The sequence below is a fragment of the Lissotriton vulgaris genome, chromosome 2_1 (genome assembly GCF_964263255.1).
Source record: "Lissotriton vulgaris chromosome 2_1, aLisVul1.2, whole genome shotgun sequence".
Lineage (NCBI taxonomy): Eukaryota > Metazoa > Chordata > Amphibia > Caudata > Salamandridae > Lissotriton > Lissotriton vulgaris.
In genome coordinates, this window is record NC_141687.1 from 982775776 (window position 1) to 982790823 (window position 15048).

General features: G+C 41.9%; 1 protein-coding gene across 1 annotated transcript in view; it reads left to right on the forward strand.

The window, feature by feature from the left end:
- Positions 1–15048, forward strand: part of LRP2 (LDL receptor related protein 2) — a 358266-nt gene that overhangs the window by 247908 nt on the left and 95310 nt on the right. The window contains exons 43-48 of the mRNA XM_086956556.1: positions 1578–1781; positions 2587–2829; positions 5732–5857; positions 8779–8898; positions 10690–10821; positions 13414–13615. Of these exons, the coding sequence (XP_086812682.1) occupies positions 1578–1781; positions 2587–2829; positions 5732–5857; positions 8779–8898; positions 10690–10821; positions 13414–13615 (1027 nt within the window). The remainder of the gene's footprint in view (positions 1–1577; positions 1782–2586; positions 2830–5731; positions 5858–8778; positions 8899–10689; positions 10822–13413; positions 13616–15048) is intronic.

The following is a 15048-nucleotide window of genomic DNA, read 5'->3' on the forward strand; positions in this document are numbered from 1 at the left end:
TTTGGACTGGGTAAGAGTGGTCTGCTTAATTCAGACACTCTGTTCATCACCACCCCCTTTTCTGAAGCACTTTTAAATCTGTCAGAATGTGGTGCAAGGCTATCACATGTTGGTGATTACATATATAGCCAAATAACAAAAGAGCAAGGGAATATAAATGGAGTCGCTCTTGATCCCCTGAGTATCGAATGAACAAAAAAACAACAAAAGAGTGAATCCTAAACGGTTGAAGAGCTGGCAGGAGGAGTTACTCCTTTTTGTTAAAAAGAACCTTCACTCACCAACCTAGTTGGTGACATGCTTCATCATTGGGTTCACACCAGAGAGGTCGAACGACCCTTGGTGTGCTACAACGCCTGTTTACAGCAGAGCGGGTTTTTTGTTTTTTTGTGGGTGTACAAAATGTGGTGGTGCAAAGGTTAAAATTGCCTTTACTTGTCCTAAAAACGTATTGGTGGAGAAGTAAGGTAATATTAAAAAAGTGGTGAGGTGGATGTATCAAACTAGTTAGATTGGCCAGTCACATACCAAAGTTATAGTGAAAAGCGTGGTCTACATGTTTCAGCCTCCTGATGCCTGTAGCGAGACTTTCTTCAGGACCAATATCACAGCGATATGCACACGCTAAGGTGCACCCTAACCTGTAACATATTACACCGCACAACTTACGGTTGGGAAGCCCTCAGGTTTTCTGAAAGCAACAAGACTATGTGATGTAGGAGAATCTTACATCATGGATCCTAGCCGGGGACGGTGGCTTGTAGTCACACATACGCCAAAGCCAGATGCCCATATGGCACCTGGTTCAACCCGACACACTGGAGCCCGAGGGGTGTAAGGTAAGTTTTGTGGTGTTACATGTCACAGGTTAAGGTGCACCTTAGCGTGTGCATACCGCCGTGACATTGGTCCTGAAGAAAGCCTTTCTATGAATGAGGTTCCAGAGGTGTGTAGGAGGTTCCAGAGGTGTGAAGGAGTAGTGAGTAATTTTGGTAGGCTGGCCCTAATAGTTTGCTGTCAAGTGTTGGATGGTCATAGGTAGGCAAAGGAGGAAGAGTAGGGTGTCAGGGTCTGAAAGTATGACGAGCTAGCAGTGTCAGAGTGTTGAATGGTGTATTTAAGCCTGTTTCTAGTCCTCGAGGTTTGTGGTGGACGTTTTCCTGCATCATTTGCATAGAAGTGTCCCATTTTAGTTTTGAGATTCAATGTTTACAAGCGAGAAGGAGTGGGAGAAGAGTACATAGTACATACAGTGAGTTCAAGGTTCAATTCTCAGTGCTGTCAAAAATGTTGAATTATTTATTGCATAGGACTGGAGCCAGTTGGTTGCGAATTTGGCGCCAAAGAGGTGGTAGATGGCGATTATGTTTTTGTTGATTGGGGTAGCGACCAAAGTGAAGTGAAATTTGACAGGACGGGGGAGGAGGCTGGTGTTCAAGTCATTCTGACAATTATGTAACATTTGATGACTTTATTAAAGGGTGAGGGGCACCCACAAGTTTACAAATAAGTGCATATGTATCTTGATGATGGAGCAATGGCAATATTCAATGGCTGTTGTTTCATTTCATGAGCAGGGCCTGATGGTGCAGAGTGTCAATGCCCAACTGGAGGAAGCTGGTACTTGGCTAACAACAACAAACACTGCATTGTGGACAATGGGACCAGGTGTGACACTGGCATGTTCACCTGCCTGAACGGTCGATGTACCCCAGAGCGATGGAAATGCGATAATGATAATGACTGCGGGGATAACTCTGATGAGCTGGAAAGTGTCTGCGGTAAGAATTTGAATCCCTGTTCTACTTGAATGAGTCTAATGTTCTGCCTCAGAATGTGCATAGAGAATTGTATCCAAATAAATGGAAGGCTACATCAATGCCTTTAAACATTGCCTTAGCTGAGTTTGGTTATCTGAACATTGCAGTTATCAAGTATGCCACAACAATGGCTTCAGGTGCACTGCTACGATCTTGAGCTGACTCAGTTAGGCATTTCCTGACCATGTGATACTCCACTTCACTAGATCGCATGCACCCTACCTACTGATCTGGCTAGCCTGACTAGCCTGACTCCTAAGATCAGCCTCCCAGAAGCTACTGACAATCCATCGCCAAAGTATTAAATCCTAAGGGTGAATGCCTTCACTACAATCCCAACCCGGAACCTCTCTACCAAAATAGCATCATGTTGAGCCAGACACGCTTAATCATAGGCTATATTCCCATACGCTACTTGCTGGCCTCCCTCCTCAGACCGAACATAGTGCCACTTTACCCCTACAATGTGGACTGCACTACAATCTTTCAGGTTGGTTTCTCCATGGTAATTTTTGTTAAATCATTAGCAATCTGAAAAAAGCATGTAGACTTGCTTCAGAATGACTCACAGAGATATTTGAATGTGTAAAAGCAGATGTTTATGACTAATTTAAATGTGTATTTTGCTTTACATGCAGTCCGTTTTGCGGCAGTTTTTGCTCTGGCAGGTAAAACAGAAGTGTGCAACTATAATGTGCTCCATTCTTTTGGTCTTAAAGGTAATTTGTGTTCCTTTCATGACATTATCTCTGCTTTTTGTTGGTAGCCTTCCATACGTGTCTCCCAACGGCGTTCACATGTGGTAATGGCCGGTGTGTACCGTATCATTATCGATGCGATCACTACGACGACTGCGGAGACAATAGCGACGAGGCAGGATGCGTCTTTCGGACATGCGACGCTGCAACAGAATTCACTTGCAACAACAGGCGGTGCATCAACCTCCAGTATGTGTGCAATGGGGTCAACAATTGCTATGACAATGGCACTTCAGATGAGCGAAACTGCCGTAAGTTCCTACTAGCTGTATATTTAAATAGCTTAATTGCCTGAATCAAAGATGAATCTGACATTGTCACTTTGAAGTTTTCGCCTCAAATTTAACATTTACCTTACCTTGGCGCCCAAGGTGACCACAAAGCTCGGCTATGGATCCCCTATATTAGCGCCTGGATATCCTCGCCGGTGATGGGCCACGCTCTACAAATTCAAGTTGGTTGATTGATTGATATATAGATGGATTGGCCACTGCTGCTGTGGATTGCAAGTTTCGTAAAGGCATTTTTTCACACACCGATAATTCGTTATCATTGTTTAAATGTAAACACCCTCATGTGCATTTATTTGCTTGCCTGGTTACCAATGTGATTGCAAAACAACAAATGTTAAAAAAAATTATTTAAATGACAATAGAGATTGAACAAGCCCCCTGCTCTCTAAAAGGACGCCACAACAAATAGTTTTTTTGCAGGTAATAAAATTGTGATTAGTAGATATTATGACAAAAGCCTTAGATACGGCCAATGTAATATTTTTTGGTTTCTTGAGATGGCTCTTGGGTGGTACAAATAAGCAGAATGTGTCACAATAGGATGCGTGAGGTACTCGCCCAGTTTCCAGATGGCAATAAACGAGACGTGGTTGGAGTGACAAGGAAGCTTAAGATCACTGAAGGATCATGGGTAGACCACTCTGTCATAGCAAAAGGTCAAATTTGTTCCACACACACTTCAGCCTTCACACTCTTTTATTTCTGACTTGAGAACCAATAACACAGTAGCTGAGTAGGTCGAAGTTTATTTTGAGGGCATTAACAGTTTAGAAACCCCGGTCTCGTAAAGAAAATTATTGTGTAGTACTTTTTTGTACGAAATGCACCTTCACGCTTGAAGTCAGTTGATAGTTCAGAGTAAAGTGGGTACTGCTTATTACATTGTTGGGGGAAGTTGGCTCGCGAGAAAAGCCCCCAGTTCAATATTGAGATTGTGAAATGAGAGTTATAGTCTTTACGACAATAACAATGTGATGAAGGGCGCAATAACAAGACAATATGCGAGACAGTGCATTAAAAACATTTGGAAGAGTACAGTCTCCCTATTATAGAGGCTGATCATTTGTTTGTCGGGTGCATTCTGCCAACAGAGCCGTTCCTATAATAAGATTCCATCATTAGTCGCTTGTAGTAACTCATTACAAGCAAGTAGTGAAATAACCGCACTGGCTTGTCGTGCTATGTGCAGTCTGGCTTAAGGGCTCACCTCCTCCCCCTTGGTGATTTCACTACTTGAGGAGGCCAAAGTCTTCCTATCACCTGCACCGTCTCGAGTTGTGTTACAAGTGTAGCTGACGCTGATGGCTAGTTATAGACTTGTGCTGTGACTGTGCAGGGTGGGGTGGGGGGTGGGGGGGTCTCATCCTTGTCCTCTGCGGCTTTTCCCCTGAAAAAGGGAAAACTCAACCCTGTCACATCTTTCGGTGGAGCATAGCTTCTCAAACTACTCTGCACATGGCAGCTCACTTCTGCTGCTTTGGTGACCTCATGGGTTGACCTCCCTCTGAAATAATGTTATATATGATATATTATCAAAAGGGCACAGCCAGCACAGGTGTGGATTTCCATCCAGACTGTACATTTGGTTTTGAGGGCATCAGACCATCTTACACCCATCTCGAGGCTCTTACCTCTGCCTGCTCACAGCTCGTTGCTTCATGTGAACAGTAGAGGTTACATTACAGAGGAGGTGGTCACTTAAAAGGCGTGCCCATCTCATCCAGACCTACTATTTGCTCTGCCTTCAGAGACCTCAAATACAACTAGCTACATGTACCAGGATCCAAAAATTAAAACAGGAGGGGATGTACTACTTATTCCTTTACTTGGTCGTCCAGTGAACTCTGTCGAGGAAGCAGAACGGGGGCGGGGGGGGAGGGGTTAGTGGGGGGGGGGTTGATGTCCTTTTAGAAATAATGTGTCTCAAACTGCACAATAAATAGGATATTGCAAGCTACCTTCGAGATCACCGAACTCCTGGGTGACCTGCAATGCCTCTTACATGTATGGTTTGGGATACGTTATGCCTTTATGTACCCTATTTAACAAAAACCCAAATGTATAATCTAATACAGAGATTAAGTGATTTACCAAGATCACACGAGTGTCAGTCAAGAGCAAATGCCCAGACACGAACCCAGGCAGGCCAAGGGCAAAGGACAGTAGCTTATCCACTAAGCCATACCCCCGAATCCTATGAAAAATAATAAAAAGGTTTCAGGTACGTGTGATTGGAATTTGAAGAAAACAAGGCTTGTGGCATTTTATTCAGTGGTTACTCTTATGAAAATAGCTGAAGTTTAATGCCAGTAATTTAGGGAGGTTAGAGATAGAATGCCTTCGAAGCAGTGAGCGTGGCAGGCTCACGGGCCCTCATTCATTGGTCGAGCAAGATGTAGATGTAGGTGTTAATGACACATTCTCGAAAGATCACACTGCTGCTCTTATCTGTGGTGCAAGTGGCTTGGTATACACACTCAAAGAACTGCTAAGTGGGAAAACAGATGAAGTTTCCCTCTTGGATTGACAATCTTGTTTGTTTAAATAAGTCTTTTGAGGTGCACATGACCCCCGTTTATCTACATTTTCTTTAGACGGAGAATAATGTTACAAATAGCTATAAAGGGACATATTTTTAGTTCTGTATTTATCTTTATTTAGCTACCAAATTCCCTGTAGCTCTGGTCTCAAGAGCAGAAAAACACTCTACCCTCACCCTCTGGTTTCTAAACTTTTGCAAACAAAGAGCTCTAGTTATCTGGTATTAATGGAAGCCCTAACTCTGCTAGATGAAAGCCATGCTGATGATGTCAAAAGAAAAATGTTCCATACAATTCTGTCTCTTTCTCTCTTTTTAAAGCTGACCGCACTTGTCAACCAGGCTTCACGAAATGCCAGAGCACAAACATCTGCATTCCTCGGACTTACCTTTGTGACGGCGATAATGACTGCGGGGACATGAGCGATGAAAGCGCCACTCACTGCCGTAAGTCGATAGGCCTCCAAGCCGTGTTCTGGCACTCTCCTGGCTCGCAGACTCCTATCTCTTCTCAACGCACAGGCTAGTGAACATCCAGAGATAACACTAGGGCTCTGATTAAAAAACATTCAATCTTGGTTTTTTCCTGTGATAATATTAGAAGTTATGTTGCAATCGTGGAAAAGGGCTGTAAGGCAAACCAGTGACTGAAACCAGTGGCGGAGCACGGGGAGATCCACAGGGGCGGTTGTCCCGGCGAAAAATTCTTAAGGGCACAAAATTTAAATAAAAAGTATTGCACCCCCTGACCTGTGAACCGTTAGCCCTTCCTGAGTTAACAGTCCGCGGGTTAGGGGGTGCAACACTTTCTTTTAAAATGTTGGCCTGGACGCTGTGGCAACCCAAGCTACGCGGCTGACTGAAACTAAGCTGCTCAGAATATTTGGGACTTTGCAATGTTGAGCACATGTATGTATGTTTTAAAGTTGGAGATCTATGTGTATAACAATTTTGATCACAGTAGTTGAGGTTCAATAATTAATGTTTCAGCCTAGTAGAGGGAGGCCAAGGAAGGCCACGACGGATTGGATTTGTTCTGGGTGTGGCGGATAACCACAGATTATTTAAAGCGCTTTCATTTAGATTTCTGGGCCCAAGTAATGCACCAAGAATATATTTCATGGCTTAAAATACCTCATTTACTCCTGTCAGGAATTTGCAAAAGGATTCCTGAAGGTGTAAATAGATTTAATACTTAAAATGTCTCTTCTACTAGTATGGAAAATCCCCGGAAGTAAGTTCCACACGAGGGGCGGGATGTGGGCACTACAAGGCATGGTTTGCCTTGTAAGTTTCTAAATACCCACAAGTGCATGTTTTTGAGCATTCATAAACTGAAATCGAACCCTTTGCCATCCTGGGAGTGGTTGGAAAGTTGCTTCAGCAAAGGGACTGTAGATAGCATCTACTTCTGAGTTGCAATGATGCTGCAACCACTATTACATATTTTTTCCTATCATTTACACTTGCAGGAACATTGAACAGGAGGGTCTCTGAACATTATTTTCTGTCCATTCATTTTGAGTGGTGCGTATAGTACAGACTTGAACCCATGGTCAGTCAATAGCCTTAGATTGTCTCCTAACATGCAAACATGAACAGTGGTGCTGCCACAGAGTAGTATGCGGGATATAAAACCGTCATGCGCACTTAAGATGCCCAACCACTCCTCCCCCTGCTGGCTGTGATGGCAGCTGACCCCTACCCACCCAGTAAAACTGCCTCGGAAAGTTAAAATGATAATAACATTGTGATATTATAATTTTATTTTAATTTTGCCACTGCTCAAAGAGCATTGGGGCGGCGCTCATCCAGCTTAGCAGAGGAGCCGCAGCTGAACATGAGTCAATAGTTTCATAATGCAACAATTTTTTTAAAAATCTTTGCATGTGTATTCACTCCACAAATCCATAACACTCAGTAGCCAGAACTCCGTCTTCTTTCTGAAATGGCACGAGCTGCTGCAATGCAACAAATCAAGACAAACTTATCAAGCTTTATTTCACAATGTTATATCGATCTAGCGTGCCCAAGTACCTTAGCTATAAATACATTCCAACAACGAAGGTCTTACTACAGCTTAACAGAAGCCATATTTTGATAGATGCCCAGGAGGTCAGTTTTTGTCCAGAGGAAAAGCCTGCTGCAGCAAGGACTTCTTTTTATTGTGTATTCTTCTCCTTGTGTTTTCATGGCCATTGTTTCTCTTGGTGCTGTATGCAGAAGGGTAGGCATGCTTTGCCTTCACATTAGAACTAGGCCTGGGCAGTAAATTTCGTCCCGTTCACGGAATTTGGGTAATTTCGAGTTCTGAGGAGAACTGGAAATTTCACGAAATTCTGCGTTCCGCGACTTTGCGAAAATTTTTGCTTGTTTGCGTTTTCAAATGCGTGTTTGCATGATATTTCCCCCCGAGCACGCAATCAGCGATTGTAAAAAAGCATAGCAAACAAGCAATTCCGCGTGTTCGCGGAATTTGTGCGTGTTTGCAGAGATTTTTTACAGTTTCGCTGAGATTTGCGTACCGCGATTACGCAAATTTCGCCCACCCCTAATTGGAACCCGAAGAGACATTTTTCTCTCAAAAATGTATTGTGAGTCGCAAAGTTTCCATTCGTTGTACTCTGAGACACATTATTTCTCTCGCTATAGTGATCAGAGGCTCATAGTTATCATTCCATTATATGATGAGGGGCATTATTTCTGTTGATGTAATGTTCTCAAGGCCAGAATTTACCTTCTGATATATACTGATGATTTCATGTATGAGCGTAATATGCAAAATCTCTCCGAAGATCTGAAAGTGTCATTACATAAAACACAAGACCCTTCCATGTCCACTCCATGAAAAAAAAAATCCAGATTTATGTTATAGATTAATAGACTGTAGAAACGTTCGGATAAAGAAACGAAATGGTGTGAAACTAAAGATCTCCCAGAGAATTCCTGTAGAAAAAAAAAACATTTTTCACAACTTAAGTTCAAGCTCTCATACATAAATTAACAGCTACGAATGGAACTAGATTGTGGAACTGTACACTAATTGGATATTTTTGACTACCTGAGCTTGAGTTTTTCTGACATCCTCTGGTTTCCTTAGCCCCTGTCTTTCTGATGCTGGCACATCTGGTCTATGTATATTCCGACTGGCATTGATCCTTCCTGATATAACTTATATCCTACTACCTTAATTGCTTCTTCCATTCCCCTTATGACCAGTATTTTGTACTATTTGATGCAATATACTGCAATCAGGCAAATGCACTTGAACTTCCTCTCCAAAGCCAATATTTGAATTCACAAAAGACAAACAAGCAAAATTAGTAGTTGAAACAAAAAATAACTAATCTTTTCCATTTTTGTTCCAGTTTCTTTGACATGCACAGACCGCGAGTTCCGCTGTACATCCGGACGCTGTATCCCTTCTCACTGGTACTGTGACCGTGGGGTGGACTGTGCTGATGGCTCGGATGAACCTCCGTCTTGTGGTGAGTAGCTTTCTAAAATTAGAATCTGGTCCAGTTATGAAGGACAGGTGCATAAAATGGCCACATAATTCCATCAAGTTTATTCACAAGGCCATCTAAAATTCTGCCTCAGCGTTCTCAAGAAGTGTTCCAAACTCGGTCAGTTTGGCCAGGCTTTCATGCAAGAACGGCAACTGGAATTAGACGGCATAATGATAAGATAGGGCTCTTTACCCCAGTCCGCCTTTAGACCATTGTTTGGTCCAGTGTTTTGCTTTCTGACCTTTCTAAAATTGCTGGCCCTTCCCACAGTCTTCCAGACAGTTTTGAGTTAGATAAATTAACCCAAATAATAAATGTGGTGGATCACTGCTATCAGGTCAACAATATGGTTAGATATCAAAGTTCCCAAGCAAGTGCCCTGCTCCTAAGTGCAGAGTTTAGTTAATAATGCAGTGTAGTTAAGCAGCTTCCTGAGAATCAAATCAATGGGAGATAGTTATATTATTAAGGGCAGACTCATTTGGCCCATCTCCGGGTTTAGTGTTCTGATCAGGGGGGAAAGGAATTATGTTCTGTATCTCGCATACACATTTTTGTGTTTGTAGATTTTTTTATGGTACTATGTTTCTTCTGGGTGGTCTGATCCAGCTCCTCTCATATGATACACTGTCAATTTTGAAGGCATTAAATACCCTGTAAGATCTGCACGTGAATACAAAACATCTCTGTTATGGTTTACACATTCAGTAACAAAAGGCAGCCAATCATCTTTTTATATATTAACCTTACGGCTGATTTGAAATGTCATACTTCTGAAGTCCATATCATTTTTCTTTTCCAGAAGCATATTTCCTTTCATTTCCTCAGATATATAGAATAATGATGCATAGGGAACATTGATAGTATAATAGAGCTGTTTGAATGCATTTGGTCGCAGCTAGGAATAATGCTTCCTTGTAATAGCGGACTGGTGTTAAGTATATCTGAACAGTAAATCTTTTCCTTAAGGCTGTATTTCCTCCTGGCTTCAGACTTCTTCAACTATTCTCCATCCTCATGTAATAGAAAAATTCATAAATAAAAATGCAGACAATGCTTCATAGCTAAAAGGCATCCCTTCAAACATTGGTCTGCTCAACTGTCAGTCACATTTTGCTTCTGCCCACCACAGCTTGCAGCGCAGGACAATCAGTCACCTTACTTCAGCAAATGCCTCTCTTGCCATTATGAGTGAGAGCATTTTGCCAGCTCATGTGCACATCTACCTGAGAAAAATTTCATTTCAGTGCAGGGCTGGCAGGCCATCAGCTTCTTTGGACAATGCTTTTTTTCTTACGATTCTTTGTGCTTTTGACAATTGTAATTGTTCAGTCATCCTGGCGTGTTTAAACTATGTCTTTAGTTTACATTAATGTAAAGCGAACAGTACCTTTTAATTAGTGCCATTAGGAATTATATTTTCCTGTGATGTGCATGAAAACTCACAAGGGTTTCTATGCCTGTTATAGTTAGACCTGCCTGCTGGGAAGCACTGCACTGCTGTATTAAAATGAAATGTAATGCAATGGTTAATATGTTATAAAAAGAAAGCATTTATTGCAAGCAGGCACCTTTCACGTTTAGATAGCTTCATGTTTTCTTTTTTCTTCTTTTTTATTTTAGTGACATATTCTTGCAATAAAAATCACGATAGCTCTAGCTTGCCAGGAGCCGCTCTCTTGGATGTGTCAATGCTAGTTATTCTGGAGATGTATGAATGAATTTATTTACTCTATTATAACGATAGGAACGATTGTGTTCATTTCACAGCTGCTCATGTGCAGACATGTTCGAGTGAGCAGTTCAGGTGTGACGATGGCCGCTGCATCCCCGGGGCGTGGATCTGCGATGGGGACAACGACTGTGGTGACATGAGTGATGAGGACCAGAGACATAACTGCGGTGAGTTTGCTTGAAAAAGATGACTAAAGGTGGCAGATGCAGAGAAAGGAATAAGTGAAAGCCAATATTGTCCAGCACCTAGTTCTAGTAGTGCTTCATTTGAGCCCGTACTTTCTGGTGCTCGGCTCTGGCACTTAATTGTCAGCACCGGCCCTTATAACAGTCTGCACATGGTGGCACTGTCAGTTGAATATAGACATTAGGACAACAGCTGTTTATTAATTCAAAAAACAATAACAATGTTTAATACCTACCACCCAGGCCGTTTTTATAGCTTTCGGGCTTTGAATTGTCACACTCGTGAGTGTGATGATTAGTAGGGTGTAACCCTGGGTGGAGTTGTAGAAATAAACTCAGCCGCGCTACGCAGAGCTCTGCAAGCGGCAGAGTGCGATAGAAAAATGCAGTTCGCAGTGATTTTGAGTGCCAGATGCTTGTCCGCACTGTGCTGTCATCGTGAACGGCACCGTGCACATCGTAAGCAGGTGCTGCTTTCCTTTCTGCCGCTTGAGTAGATTTTTACTTGAGCAGCAGTTTTCTCAACATGAACGGGCAGCTTCTCAATGCGAGAGGTTGCAAGCATACTTGACCACTCGCAATGAGAAACCTGACCCCTCCGTGTTGAGAAATCTCGCCGGGAGGTTTATTTTCCACACTCTCGCTCGCCAACTTGATGTTGACGATCGGGAATGAGGAAAAATCTCGCTGTGAGGTGGATTTTCCTTGCTCGCGCTGGCCAACTTGACATTAATGAATGCGAGCGAAAAAGAAAACTCTTCTCCACAAGTTTTTAGGAACTCCGCGAGCGGAGTGGAGTTCATCACCCAGGCTTCAGTCTGTTGGCACTGTCATTGGCACCTCTGGCAGAGGCAACAGGTGGTGTAAGCTACAGTGGTCTCCTGATGAGGGCCCTGGCACTTATTATTATTTTTTTTTTACAAAGTAAATACTGATGTTCTAGAACAAGTTTTCCTCTTCCAGTGTTGTCATTTATGTCAGTTTTCAAATAAAACTCTATCACAATATTTAATTTCCCTCTACCTCATAAGGTCTAACATAAAATGTGAGAGTAAAATTGTGTCTGAATGGAGCATTCTCCCATAGCGCAAAGACATGTAAAATCGGTTGATATCAGCGAGTCCTTGTTTATGAACGTCTGATCAGGTTTTCACACTGGGACGTTATAGACAAGGCTGTGATATGAGTTCATAAATCCACATTATTTGTCTACAGTAAGCTCATGTCTAGTGACCTCTGTAACATGGATTCTCCCAGTCCCAGTATGATAAACCACTTCCCCGGCTCGCTGTCGTTATTTTGATTTGGATGATAAGATTAAAGATCTTATGGCAAAAACCTTGATCATTCCTCATTTATGAAGATAGTTGTTAAATCACTTAGGGCTAAATGTAGGTAAATCTAATTTACCGACTCATAAATACCGAAATTTTACCGATTCGGTATTTATGAATCGGTAAATTAGAAGGAGGCAGATGTAGGTAATTTAAAAATCTAATTTACCGAATCTGTAACATTCGGTATTTACCGATTCGGTATTTACCGAATCGGTATTGCCCATTGATTCCTATGGGCCTTGAAGCCCATAGGAATCAATGGGCAATACCGATTCGATATTTACAGAATCGGTAAATACCGAATCCTGCAAGGGTGCAGGGGGTGTCACTTTGACACCCTCTAGCACCCCAAGTACAGGCTAGTGTGACATGTGGCACACATACATACCCTAAGGGCATGTCTGTGTGTCACATTGTACAGGTGTGCATGCACACCTGAATTCGTTATTTTACCACACAATAGGATTGTGTGGTAAAATACCGACTCTTAAGGGCCTGTGGTGCTCTTAGGAGTGTCACCTACATATGGATTTACCGATTCGGTAAATATACCGATTCTTAAAATAACATGCCCCTACATCTGAAAACCCTAATACTGGTCGGAAACGGCCGAAATCTGCCGTTTCCGACCGGTATTAGGGCTCCTACATCTGGCCCTTAAATTCTTTTTTTTAAACTGGAACATTGTACTTGAGTTTTTTTGTTTGTTACGACCTCTTGTCTTTCTATAAACCCCACACACTCACACACACATTCGCACACACACACACACACACAAGGCTCTGCTTTGTCGGACATAAATTAGTTATTGTATTGAGCATGCACATTATGACAGCCATATGTATTAGTGCCAACTTTGTAGTATCAGCTGGTTGTGTGTAGGCTATTCTTACACATACAACAAATTCTCAGTGTGGCTTCATTACAGCTAATGTCTAAGTATGCAATAGTAAGATGGTGCTAAAAAGTGTTGCTTATCCTCAGCCACACCTATTCACTAGGTGCAACAACACATTAGATGGGTAAGGGAGTAACTGTATCTTTTTCATTCTGCACTTTTGTGGTTTCCTATGTATAAAATTTAATCGAGATTTATAATGAATGCAATAATGAATCAGTAAGGGAGTAGATCAGTTTCTGCGGTCATTTATGAAGTACAAACTGCTAAAATGTACAGTGTTTGAGATACATAAAAGTGAACATTTGATTTGCTGCTAATTTGTTCATTGGTCTTTAGCAAGTCTAAACTGCACAGGATCCGAGTTCACATGTGTGAACAACAGACCCCCCATGCGGAGGTGCATCCCTCGAGGGTGGGTCTGTGACGGGGATGCTGACTGCGCTGATGCCTACGATGAACATCAGAATTGCACCAGAAGATCGTGCGGTGAAAATGAGTTTACCTGCAGCAACGGACTGTGTGTCCGCAATTCTTACAGGTTAGTGACAAAACGATTACTGCCCAGAAGCTCTGGCAAAAAAGGCAGGTGCTTTGTCCAATACTTTCAGCTTCGGGTTTTATTTTTGCTTTAGAACAAAAGATCTCAGTATTTTTGCTTGTATATGAGAATTTTGCTTAAGTGAGGTAGTACGTAGTGGGTTAGGACCCTTATACTTTGTTGCTTGCACCACCTGTGGACTGCTTTGTAGCCTGAGCTCTTAAAAAAACAACTTTAAAAGCAAATATGCCTTAAGGTTTTGCTCTTTTTCATCGATGAATGTTTCATACTTGACAATAGACTTGATACAAATGAAAGACTCCCATGCTTTAAAGGCAAAAATTGCTTTATTTCAGGTGTCTCCTTCCTGAAATCGTCTTTTTTTCAATATAATCCCATAAGGAAAATATATCCCAACGATTTTTTTCTAAATCTCCCACTTTGAATATGTTGGCATGTATGGTGTCTGTGCCTTATATCAATCATTGCTTAGTAAAGGGCAGAAGGGTCGAATTTACAATAAAGAATGCCTCAAAAACATAATGGCCTTTCATCAGTGTGGAAGGGCCTGTGGTGCCACTTTCTTTGATGTCATCATGGGTCTAAGAGCGTGAGATCCCAACCGTCTTTGTGGGATGATACCTCTTATTTAAATTAGTGTTGAGCTGAGAGAAAAGCCCTTTTGCTTAAATGGGATACCATTGTTTTACTTCAGATACATTTTGTTAATGGTACAAAGAGTGGAGAGTGGATTGACCCGCCGTAGGTGCTCGATTTCCTCCCTGAATCAGACATTTTTAGATTCTCTTTAAAACCTTCACTTTGGGATTTTTTCCAGTGACTTATTTGAGCAGTGAAAGCCTGGTGGAATATTTCCATGAAAAAGGGCCTTACATGTTGGAAAACCCTATAGAAGTTGGTGTAAAAACACAGATTTGCTTCATTAGTCCTCATTCCATAGGTGAAAGCATACAAAGCTGATATAATACCGCACTTTGTAAATATTATATAATACTGCATGCTGTCAATACTTCTGGTTGTGGTATTTCTGCAGCTTCCTGCTCCCTCCCCTGACAAGCCCTTGTAACAGAGTAGTAGCTAGCCCAATCATTGTTAATGTCTTATTCCTGCTGTTAATAACTACACTGCTAGCTCAACAAGACAGAGGAAAGAGTATTGGAATGTTGTGTCAGAGCGTATACGCCACTAGTCCTAGCCCACTGCGGTTTCATTACCTTCCCTGGAGCTTTCAACATTCTCTTGTTCCATTTAAATATTATTGGAGTCTGGTGATGCTTTTTTCTTCTATTGCTTTTCCACACTGCAGTTATGACCCAAGTGAGTGTGATTAGTAAAAATGATTCATGATTACCAACTGTTAATGCTTATCAGCCTCTTGAAATTACACTATACATCCATGTACGTGTTTCAAA